Consider the following 12,990-nt stretch of genomic DNA (forward strand, 5'->3'; position numbering starts at 1 on the left):
TAGGCTAGAGCCTTTTGCTTGCCTCTCTTATTCTCCTCCCCCTCTCCACCTCAAAGTAGGCCTGGAGTTTTGAGAAGCGTCGTCGCAGCCATGTTGTGTGGATCACCGCTAGAGAGGAGGGCGCTTGACCTCTTTCACCCTCTCCTAGAGATATGCAAGGATTCAGGGATATACAATCTCTCTAGGTAACATAATCTATCTCACACGTGATTTTCTGTTTCGTGGATTTTTGTGCACCAATCTTCGCACGATGTCGAACATATCTTTGGGAATTAAGGATTTTGTTTTCTATTCTTCCACTGCGCATATGATGTCGCCCCCTAAGATTTCCCTACAACTTGGGCACTTCACCAAGTTCCACCTAAGTTGCCCCTCTCCTTGGTGTGTATCGAGATGATGGTGGCCCTTGTGTCTATCATTCCATGGGTCAACCGTCGGTTCTGATTTTCACATTAGCATTAAGTGTACCTTCATTTGGTGTTATCTATGGTTGTTCCCCCACTTGATCTCGCAATGCGTTCACCAATGCATTACCTCATACGAGATCATGTGACGACTCATTATCGCTCGCTCGATCCATTGAGCCTTATAGAGCTGTCATCTTTAGGTACCCCCTCAACATGTGCAGCTCATTACACATGATTCATCCTTTGGAGAATCGAGACTTATCCCTATTAGATGTCTATCATATTGAAGTAATTTTTTCTTAACATCCTTTCATTTGGAAGTTTCGAAGACCATCATCCCTTTGGACTACTCCGTCTTACTGAATAAATTGTGCATTTTTCATCACCGTAAATGCACTTGCTAGATTGAGACTCTTCGCTAATACGACCCCTATTGCGCCCCTTAAAGCCTAGCAATATACTGAACTTACTCCACACTTCAACCTCCTATGGATGTATCGTTCCCATGCTGAAGAAAAAGTTTTCATACTGTATGGCGCCTAGTTTCAATCGCCTTAGAATGCTCACAAACAGTCCATCGTCCGCATACAAGCCTTTGCATAAGTACCAAATTCTTTGAGTTAACAATCCCCCTCACCTCTATGAGCTTTGTACAACTCTTTTAGTCGTCGAGCAACCCATCCCTCATTGCACAATCTCAACCTTAGGTTAGCACCCTGCTTGCCTTGAATATCGTCAAGTTTGGTTGCCAATATCAAGCTGTAGCTCGAACTCAACCATCTCAACCTTTGTGTGCTACACGTTCTTCCCAGCTTGCTTGTCCTTGTGGTACCTCTCACGTGAAGGCAGTGATTTCAACAGGTGCTCGGGCGCTCGCCTAGGCGCTCGGGTGAGGCGAGGCCCGAGCGCCTCGCTTCAAAGAGGCCTAGGCGCTCGCCCGAGCCTAGGTGCCGGGCGCTTCGGGTGAGCGCTTGGGTTAAAACAGGCGACCGAACCAGATTTTTAGGTATGGTTGGTCTCCAGAGCTTTAGTTGGTTCAATCAAACCAACTAAATCACCGATATCAGGCTCCCTCTCACGATTTCCCCGACTTTCCCAATCCTAACACTTGCGATCGCGATTTCTTCTCCGCTGTCGCTGCTCTCTACTGCCGCTGCCACTGTCATTGCTCGCCGCTACTATCACTATTTGTTGCTGCCACAATCGTTGCTCGCCGATTGCTCGCCACTGCCACAATCGCTGCTCGTCACTATTGTCGTCACTCACCACTGCTGTTGCCGCTCCCGTTATCGCTCCCGCTCTCGCTCCTGCTGCCACTCGCAGCTCCTACTCCCACTCCCGCTGTCGCCGTTGCTTACCGCTCCCGCTCCCACTCCAACTACGGTTGTCGCCTGCTACCGTTGTCGTTGCCTCAGCAGCCTCAGTCTTCTCACACTCTTCTCACTATACCGTTAACAGTATATTAACAGTATACTGCTAACTGTACACTAATAATAGTATTTTTATTTATTAGGTTAATAATATATTATTTTAATTTTAATACTATTAATTTTTATTTATTTAATAGTATATTTTTTTTAAAAAAATTATAATTTATTTATTTATTTATTATGATTTTATACTTGATTTTCTTAATTTAATAGCATATTTTTATTTAAATAATTATATTTATTAATTATATTATATATTTTTATATTTTAGTGTCTCGCTTCGCTCGGGCGAGCGCCTAGCGCCTCGGGCGTTTTTAGACCTTGGCGCCTTGCGCTTTTTAAATCACTGTGTGAAGGGTGTTTGCATTTAGTTCATTCCTCTAAATGCAAATATCATATATTTGTTCCTTTGAGTGACTCTATTCCCAATGTCTCTATGCTAGTTTCCCTCAAACGATCACATGTATTGGCTGCCCTCAACGCAGCCCCACTAGGTCCCCACATTTGCATGCGAAGTGTTCATAAATGTACTTGTCTCACTCTAATACCGTATTGACACGGACTTAGCTGGTTTTGCCTAAGTCGTGCGGCACCCTCGCGCGTCCGTCCGCAAAAGTCAGCCTCCCCGAAGCCTCCCATTGTCCCTTAGGACCAACAAAAGAGAGAACGGGTAAAAGAGAACGCCTCAATCGGGATCCACAAGCAAACATGTCCGAAAAACACTTTATAGACAATGCAAAATACAAACAGACTTTACAAGCTCTGAACAGTGGCACAACAAAGGGTAAAATGGTCCATTACAGACCGAAAAGCTCTCGCACGTGTCTACATGACACAACCTTTATTTACAAGCCTAAAGAGGCCACCAACCCAACTAAAATGGGACTATTAAGCCTTCGGCCGCCCCTTTACATTCTGTACAAGGCATGAACATGCCAAACGACACGGACATACATAAGCATTACATCAAACACCTTGTTTAGAAGTTTGTCTGTGACATTCTCCCCCACTTATCCCTTCGACGTCCTCGTCGAAGCCTTTGTGAACACTGCAACTCTTCGCCTTTGCTGAGTCTTCAATCTTCTGCTCCAGCTGCAATGCGCCTCCTGGCTCCCAGCTGCTCACCGCTGTTGTTTTTGAGTAGTCGAACCTTTGATCCGCCATGCTACTTCAACTCGCCAATGACTCTGACTCTGGTGTGGGGTTGGCTGAGTTGTGTTGATCCTCGTTGATTCCTGCGGATCCACCAAATGAAGGAAAAGACCATTCTTACTGCGCCAGTTTCTCAAAATTTCCACATGCTGCTTGAACTGGGTGGATGCTTGTTGGAGCTTTAACGAGCATCGCCTCGCAAACTTCTGAAGTTTTGGGTCCTTCCTCCACAAAATCTGCTCATTGACTCTTCTTTCAGTTAGTTGTCACATCCAAGTAGGTTCGCATTACTTCCGCTTTCGATTGGCATTTCGTTGGGAAATGAAGCGGACAATCTACTCTCAGTAGCACTGATCACCGTTGGTGAGGATTTGACAACTATTGTCTTCCATTATCTTCGAAGGGTCTTTGAACTTGTGCAGAGCTCCTCTGCTGGATAGATAAGAGAACTGGGGTACTCGGTTTCGCCCATTCTCTTAAGAGTTGAGAAGGCAAAGGTTACTTGACTTCGCCCGCCTCCTCGAGGTTGTACTTCATGCATCGAGCTGGTTACTGGCCTTCGCCTGCTCTTTGCTCACACTTCTGAAGCACTTGAAGTGTTTGCACTCCTTGCGTTGAGTTAGCTACTGTGATTCACCTTCTCAATGCCATTGAACTTCTGGAATGCAGGAAGTTTTCACCCCAACTTGGAGTAATTCTCTGATAGATGAGGTCGCCTCTGGGATTGTACCGTCTTCTCCATCAACCCTGCCGCCTACTCCACTGAGTAGCAAAGGTACAGCACCACGTACTGCCTGCTTCGTTCCTTGGTCGTGCACTCATGCATGACCCGAAGTCCTTCACTTACGGCTATCTTGATGAGAAACTTGTTGACACCGGTCTTACGAAGTTTCTTGGCCTCTGCCCTTCAGCCTTGTCTCGGTACTTGGAGATTGCCTCTGCATGCTCCACCTCCTCGGCCCCTTTCACGACCAAGCGCTCTCCCTCCGTGAGAGCAAGGGATCAATGACTTTGACGGAAGTCCCGCCTCTGCGGTACCATGGCGCTGCCATGCCCATGGCCCTACTATCCGTCGCCTCGCATCTGCATCCCTTTTCTTCACGATCAGTAGATATGTCTCCGTGGCACTCCTCTGAGTCCACATCCATTCTAACTGATGCTTGATTTTGGGTAGCTAAGTCCCTCTGGACTCGTCGTCGCTTCCTCGCCCCTTTCGACCTCCTGCTTCAACACCTCTGTGTTCTCCAAGCAGTCTGTTTTGTCGATGGAAAGACAGACTGCAACTCCCATGCATGGCCTCTGCCATCACATTGTAGGGTTTGCACCGATTCTGTTCTCCTTAGCTTCCTTGGTAGCAATGTTCGCTTACTCGACCTTGTCCTCTGACTTGTCGGGCTCCCTTAAGCGAATATGAGCTCTGGAGCAGTCCAACTCTCCAGCTGCTTCGATCATACCTCTGCATGATCAAGTCCCTCTCATGGGACTCACTGGTACTTGCATTCGAACTTTTCCCTTGGTGGAACTCAGCCCCCATATGCTGATGACCAAGGTTTTCATCTGATGCAAAATTTCGTGCACGCCCGGAAGACCCGCCTCTGCGGTACCATGGCCTTCACTCCTTGAATCCATAGCCCTTCTTACCGTCGTGTTGTTCACCAAAGCGGAGCTCCCAGTAGCTCCCGATCATACCTCCATATGATCTAGTCCCTCCCGGGACTATGTTGTGTGTATCGCATTGCCACGAACTGTTCCACCACGATCCGCTGCACCATGTCGCCTCCTGGTGACATCTCCATTGCATTCTGATCCTTGTGGAATAAACTCGAATTGTGAACCCTCCATGTATGGCCTTTGCCAATACATCGCAGGGTCTCCTCCACCTTCGATTTTGTTCGCTCCTTTGGCAATCGACCTTCATCCACCCACTCTTGGGTCACACCTAGATGAAGCACCGCTCTAGGACAGTCCGTCGCCTAGTAGCTCCCGAAGTCCACCGACTTCACTGTGAGTTGTGCACCATTGTCTGGATCCTGGGCCTCTGCCCCTACCAGCACAATCTCCACTGTGCACCGCTTCCTTCATAGCAACTCGAATGGCAACACTGTGGCATATTCTTCAAGAGTACTTGCCTCTGCGTCCTCTTGCCCCGTGCTAAGGCCTTTTGAACTCAACTTCGCCTCCGCAAATTGAGCCGCCTTAGTTCCTCCATCAAATGCTCCTCCGAGATAAGGTGCATGTGCCCCGAAGCTCCCTTCGTCTTTGGCACCATGCAAGATGAGTCTGCTCCGTCAGAATGAAGGACCCATGGAACAACATGATCTTACTCTTGCCTCTGCAAGAGTTCATGTCCTTGACCTCTGTCTAAGGAAAGCACTGTGCCTCTGCTCCATGTTCCAACTTCTATGCTGGCTCCCTTCAAGCGGCTTGAGTACTTCGCCAAGTTACACCCAAGTTGCTCCGCTCCTCGTTTTTGCATTGAGTCGATGGTGGCTCTCGTGCCCACCATTCCACGGGTCAGCCCTCCCTTGAGTCCGATCTCTACATCGACTCCAAGTGTGCCTTCATTTAAGTTGCTTTAGGTCGCTCCCCCACTTGATCTCGCAATGCATCCACCAATGCATTCTCTCGAGCGAGATCATGCGACAACTCCTCGCTGCTTGCTCGGTCCATTGAGCTTCGTGGAGTTGTTGTTTGTGAGGTACTCCTCCTCAACATGTGAAGTCCATCTCACATGATTCTCCCTCTGGACAGCCGAGACTTATCCCTCCTGGATAACTGTCCCGTTGGAGCAACATCTCTCTTCGTTTCGGAGATCACCATCCCCTTGGACTACTCCGATCTGCTGAACAAACTGTGCATTGTTTTGCCTCTTGCAAACGCACTTGCTAGATTGCGCCTCCACGTCAATACAGCCACCGCTGCACCCCTCAAGGCCTAGCAACATGCTGAACTCGTTGCACACTTTAGCCTCCGACGGACGTATCCTTCACATGCCGAAGAGAAAGTTTCAATGCTCCATGGCGCCGAGTTTCGGTCGCCTTGGGATGGCCACGAACATTCCGTCGTCCGCATACAAGCCCATGCATGAGTACCAAATTCTTCGAGTTAGCAATTCCCCTCACCTCTGTGAGCTTTGCATAACTCTTTTGGTCGTTGCGCAACTCATTCCACCTTGCATGGTCTCATTCTTGCCAAGCGCCTCGCTTGCCTAGAGCACCATCAAGTATAGTTGTCAACGTTGAGCCGTAGCTCAAACTCAGCCATCCCAACCTTTGTGCGCTCCGCATTCTTCCAAGCTTGCCTGTTCTCGTGGTGCCTCTCGCGCGAAGGGTTGGCCATTCCTCTGAATGCCAATGTCAGATGCCCGCTCCTCTGAGCGACTCTTTTCCCTACATCTCCATGCCCGTTTTCCCTCAAACGGTCGCGCGTTGCTGACTGCCCTCCATGCAGCCCCACTAGGTCCCCCACGTTTGCATATCAAGTGTTTCTATGAGTGCTTGTCCCGCTCTGATACCATATGACACGGACTTAGCTGGTTTTGCCTAAGTCGTGCGGCACCCTCGCGCGTCCGTCCGCAAAGGTCAGCCTCCCCGAAGCCTCCCATTGTCCCTTAGGACCAACAAAAGAGAGAACGGGTAAAAGAGAACGCCTCAATCGGGATCCACAAGCAAACATGTCCGAAAAACACTTTATAGACAATGCAAAATACAAACAGACTTTACAAGCTCTGAACAGTGGCACAACAAAGGGTAAAATGGTCCATTACAGACCGAAAAGCTCTCGCACGTGTCTACATGACACAACCTTTATTTACAAGCCTAAAGAGGCCACCAACCCAACTAAAATGAGACTATTAAGCCTTCGGCCGCCCCTTTACATTCTGTACAAGGCATGAACATGCCAAACGACACGGACATACATAAGCATTACATCAAACACCTTGTTTAGAAGTTTGTCCGTGACAGTATGTCACAGACTTAGCATGTTTTGCCTAAGTCATGTGGCACCGTTGCGTGTTTGTTCGCAAAGGGTCGACCTCCTCAAAATCTCTTATAGTCCATTAAAGACTTGCAAAAGAAAAGACAGGTTAAAAGGAGTATTTAACTATGGATCTCACAAGCAGATATTTTAACAAACACTTGATATATAATACATATTACAAACATAGACTTTGTAAGCTCTAAACAATCATACGATAAATGGTCCAAGGTGGTCCGCCACGGCTAAAAGTCCTCACAAGCGTCAACATGACACTACTGTACAACAAGACAACGAACTAATCCTAGACACTACCCTAAAAGCCCATCCAACCACATGCCACTTGGGTAGCTCCAAGGTGATATGTTAGCTGACACTCTGCACTACTCGGCGGAGCTAGAAAGCCCCTAAAATGGTTCCCTAGATGATATGTTTTTGGACAAATTTTTTTTATGCAACCACTGCATACAACTTACGTTTACAAGACTAAAACAACCATAAAATCCAACCAAAATGGAACTGTCAAGTCTACTAAAGCCCTCTACATGGTGTGTAAAGCATGAACAAAACCAAAAGACACAAACATATTAAACATTATATCAACACCCTTTGTATATATTTATTCGTGACAATACGGCAACAAGTTAATAGCCCTTGATCACCAAGTCTCACTTCGCTTTCTCAACCATTGTGATTAAAGTTCACTTTACCTAGTGAGCTTCTTCATATTCCGTCTTTACACTTGTTGAAAGTACCGGTGGGTATTGACACTAGGTATGGGTGCTTGCCTCCATGCCAATGCAAATGATTCAGCATGCTATAGGCATAATTACTGAGACAGGCAAAACAACCCATTGCAAATACTGTGCCTTACCCAGCATGAAAAATTTTGTATATCCAAAAATTCCACAACATTTAGAAACAAACAACAATCCTTGTTCTTGATTATGAATAAAACTTCATGAGAATTGTCCATAAAGCAATAATTAGGCCTAATTAACCATAATGCTATAAAATTAGAAAGCCAGATGCACACCAAGGGTAGCCATGATAGCAGCAAATATGACGATCCCGACTGGTTGAACGCGTAGCTTGCCAATTGGGTATTTGTATATATTGATATTCTTCATGGATAGATGAGTGAACCAGAGGATACCACCCGCCAAAAGATCTAGTAATGAATCCAGCGTTGACGCAGCAATAGCTATCGATCCACTTCGTATGGTAGCATAAATCTGTAGGCAAAATCCACTTCAATTTGCAAGTTGTACATGAGATATCCATGATGAACTTAACAAGCTCAAACAGTCACACAAAAATTTCTCTGGTTTTATTTCCTTTCCAAGGAGATGACAATAGCAAAAGATGAAACTATACAAATCAATCACATTTAAAACCTAAAAATGAAAGATCACCTTTAATGCCAAGAGAGCTACATTTGCGGAATTAGAAATCTTCATTGCAAATTCACTCTGTACTTGCTCTTCAATATCCTGAGCCTCATCAACGTTGCTAGGTGTTCCTAACGAATCTACTTCCTCAAAAGAACTCAGGGTGGCAAACTGTTTCTCATAGTATTCCTTTTCTCCTGCAATGAGAAATAAGAAAGAGGACATTTGAGCAAGCATTGGAACACACAACCTGGAGACCAGCATCAACTTCTTGATTCTTTGATGTAACCATCATTTTCTGTCAACAACTTGTCAAAATTGAGGGATATAAGAAAATGACAATAAATTTTGGAAACAAAAAGGGGAAATGATTAGGAATCGCGATTTAAGATAAATGAATCAAATAGGATATGTAAGTCAATCATCTCAGTTGATGTCAGAAGAGATATATCTTTGAACTACCGCTACAGTTTCTGTATAGCTCATGCCATCGTTGCATCCAGAGCGAAAAGAAAAAGGAATAAAAGCTGAAGCTTTTAGCCAATCTTATCGATATCAGCTACAAAAAACTCATAATTAGGAAGATAAATGGTTGCGGTGATCTTTCAAAACGCAATCAACTCCAAAGAAATATCGACATTGACTGAAATTAACTGGACGATATATATAGAGAAAGAGGGAGAGGGAAAAGCCGATCTTTAAGCAATGGGAGAGGACACTGGTGAAGGATTCCTGACCTTCGTTGAGGTCTTTGGTCCGGGAGACGTCGATGGTGAAGGGCCTCTCGGGGTCGACGCCAAGCCTCACCTTCTCCGGCAGCCGGGCTACGAACTCGCCCCTCATCAAGTGCACCGAGTTCTTCCGCGCCACCCTGGCTGCCGCCTCGGCGCTCCGCCCCCGATCTGCCACCAGCAACGGCACCCTCACCTCCTCTGCAACTCTCCCATTCTCCCCTCCCTCCATCTCTCTTCCCCCCTCCCACCTCTCTCTCTCTCTCCCTCTGTGTCTCCGAGCTAAATGAGACCAATGATCCGATACAAACGTCGAAGAAAGCTCCCCAATAATCGACGAGGATATATATAGATATAGATATAGCACAAATCCCGCCTCTCGCTATTGTCGCTCCTATTTGTCCTTTTTTTCTTTCATTAATTAATTTGGTATATAAATGTAGTGATGTGTATTCAGATTTTAGACAGTAATCAGAGGTTAGAAATATAATTATACTGCAATCGTTATAATTTATGGGCAGACTAAAGGTGAAGGAGATGCCAACGCTCTGTTTTAGGAGGTGTGTTTTTTGGTTGAATAATTCTTTAAAAAATAAATTATAATCCAATATCTGTTTACTGTATTAGTTATTTATTCAACCATAACTCATGGAAATATTAACCCCCTCAAAAATTTATCTATGGGGCACGCGTTTTTGGTCCGATATATTGGCATACGTGTCGTTCTTCGTATTCGGGACCCACTTTTTGGTGCAACCACAAGGCGGATAGCTGCTTGGGTAGGTTTTATTTTCTGTGGTGTCTACATGATTCATGACGATGACATGGGTTTCACAGCATCAGATGTGGTTGTATCAGTCTGAGAGACCAACTCATGCACTACCGACGGCCTGCAGAGTGCACACCAGCGGTGGCAGTCAGTGTTTCTCTTCATAGTATATTTAATGGACTCATGTGTCACCTCAATGGAGATGGGGTTCATCCGCTGCGCCTGATATTATAATGGTCTTTTGCCTCCATTTGGCAGGTGAGAGCAGTGAGTCGCAGTTGCAAGACATGAAAGATTCCTCCTGCCAAACCCATTTAATGCCAGTGTTATGATCCGAGTAAGAAAGAAGACAAAATAGGAAGAGACATCTGTTTCCTTCTCCACTTCTGGAGACATATGTGAGTCTTTCCAGGAGTGACATGATGAAGCTTCTGCGAGACTTCAATGGCCTTAGTCAGGTCTGCTGGTAGCCCAACTTCTATTTCTTGTTCCATAATTTTGGGGAACTGCCAAATGACACTGTTTGTTCCGAAAAGGAAAATGTTTTTTAATGGCAAGAAAACTTTCTAAAAAAAAAATCTTGGATATTTATCCAAAAAAGTTAGGCGATTACAAGAAAAAAATCAGCTTTTTGAATTTTCTTTTTATAATTCCTAGATAGTCATTCTATATTTCTAATATTCTGAAAATATTTCTTCAAAAGTTATTATTTTTTTAATAGTTTTAGTCACCTTTAGGATTGTACCATCTTCTTTATCAATTTTGTCACCTACTTCATAGAGTAGCAAAGATACAACATCGCATACTACTTGCTTCGTTTTTTGATCGTGCACTTTTACATGATCCGAAGTTTTTCACTTTCAATTATCTTGATGAGAAGTTCATTGGCACTGATCTTACAAAGTTCCTTGGCCTCTGCATTCTTTTATCGTATTTATGAATTTTTAATCAAAAAAATACTGTACATTTGAATTAAATATTGATTTCATAATATTTTTGAAATAAAAATACCGTGAAATCAATAGTTACTTTAAAAATATTTTTTGACTAGTCTTACACTATTTTTTAGATAAAAACACGTAAAACATTATAAACGGTTGGAGTGGTCCGACCCATTAAATGAGCAAAAAAAACACATGACAATTTTTGGAGATATTTTTAATTTTTTTTATTATGGGTGACTGTTTGGGAATATGAAAAGATGTACCATTCAGAAAACATCCAATATATATATATATATATATATATATATATATATATATATATATATATATATATATTCTCAAACAATCATCCAAACAAATTATTATTAATTTATTTTTTTTATCAAATGGTGTCCCACATATTTGTTTTTATCAAGGTTATCTTTTTTTTTCATTTCGATAAAAATATTTTTAGATTTTTATTTAAATAACTTGATCATGTTATATTAAAAAATATTTAATTGATTCTATTATAATAATATTTAATTGATTCAATAAAATTTTAAATTGATTTAATGAAAGTTGATCGAGTTACACTTCAAATTGAACTAATTTACTCGTAATGAAATAACATATTTAAAAATATTTTAATTTTAATTATTAATTATCATAAAATCTTGAAAAATAATACTAGTTGTTTCAGTATCATAATAAGATAGGTTAGTGAAAGTTTGAATTAGTTCATTACTTGATTTTGTAAAAGTTTGAATTTGTTTGTTGAATATTTAGTAAGTTTACACTCAATTGTATAACATACTAAAAATATTTTTAATTTTAATTATATAATATATTTGATAAGGAGTACACAGTTAGTTAATTGTTATGTGATATCTAATCATCATATGATATCCAGGATAGAAAGAGAAGTCGAATATTACCCCCACCCATCTACTTACGTGAGCCAGAGTCCAAAGCATATGGTTATGAGTATAAAAGTTCATTTTCAACATAATTAAAAAGGAAGTTATATTTTTTTGGTCACTTGTTCATACTCATATATTTAAGGTTACTAAATTGAGTATCGAAGGAGCCGAATATAAAATCTTTTTTTATCTCAATAATACTTCGGGAGCATGGTGTTTCCACATTGGAGGCACATCAAATAATCCTATACATATATGTCCGAATCACATCGGACTGATCAAGATGTCAGCAACGCACATAATATCATTGTAAAAGTTTTGTGTGTATTCTGAAGATTATGGATTTCAATATTTATCGATGCGTTTAGATGAACCGTATAAAGCGATTTCTTGGAACAGATTATGCATAAAACATTGTTAAAAAGGTGTAATAATTTCAGTTAATGCTACTTGCCAAAAGTACTACTTAAAGCGATTGCTTCGGATATGATAGTTAGTCTTAATCCTAAGTCGCTAGAAAAAGGTTATCAGGATATATAATTAATAAGATAATTATAATAATTAGTTATCTTTAGTATTTTGGTTTTTAAACTTTTTAAAATTATGTTGGAATTCATATGAAGTGAAACATTTAATCTCGTTTTCGTTTCGTCGATTACGAAAATACTGTTCAATGATAAATCGAAATGAGACATAGCCAACACATGCTTATCGATATACTATATGATATTTCTGTTAATAGAGTTTGACAATGTAAAGAAAAATATGATTAAATATTTTATTTTTATAAATATAAAGATCTTAATATAATTTTTAAAAATATAAAAATTAACATACTAAAAATAAAAAAAAATCTATAATTAGCCCATAATTACCCATACTCAGTTTTCGTTCTCAGGGATATTTTTCTGATCATCTTTTCATTTTAAACTTAATAGTAAAAAATAAAAGATTAAAATAAATAAAAATATTTTGGTGAAAATGAAACTGAAGGACATAATTCAAGAATCATATTTGATGTACCAGTTGATCCACCTGCCTAATCATTGGACGAAGAAATGCTCAATCAGATGCGAGATCGGATTAGTGCAAGTGATGAGGGTGGGTTTGATTCCATAAACTGGATCACAATCATCGACACATGTTCACCAACCAAATCATATCACGGTCGTCAATTGAGTGAGATGAGACGACGCTAAAAAGCGTGTCTGTGGATTGAACGGCCGAGATGTAAGACTTAGAAGATGAATGGGACTGATGGTGCTTGCATTTATATGGCTCGCCGA

At 42.0% G+C, this 12,990-nt stretch overlaps 1 protein-coding gene across 1 annotated transcript in view; it reads right to left on the reverse strand.

The window, feature by feature from the left end:
* The window catches only part of LOC103970785 (metal tolerance protein 4), a 29,429-nt gene extending 20,051 nt beyond the window's left edge, over window positions 1–9,378 (reverse strand). Inside the window, exons 1-3 of the mRNA XM_009384704.3 lie at window positions 9,096–9,378; window positions 8,383–8,555; window positions 8,004–8,202 (exon numbers count right to left, since the gene is read on the reverse strand). Coding sequence (XP_009382979.2) covers window positions 8,004–8,202; window positions 8,383–8,555; window positions 9,096–9,321 — 598 coding nt within the window. The 5' untranslated portion in view covers window positions 9,322–9,378. The remainder of the gene's footprint in view (window positions 1–8,003; window positions 8,203–8,382; window positions 8,556–9,095) is intronic.
* Between the last annotated feature and the right edge of the window lie 3,612 nt (window positions 9,379–12,990).

The sequence above is a fragment of the Musa acuminata genome, chromosome BXJ1-11 (genome assembly GCF_036884655.1).
Source record: "Musa acuminata AAA Group cultivar baxijiao chromosome BXJ1-11, Cavendish_Baxijiao_AAA, whole genome shotgun sequence".
Taxonomy (NCBI): Eukaryota; Viridiplantae; Streptophyta; class Magnoliopsida; order Zingiberales; family Musaceae; genus Musa; species Musa acuminata.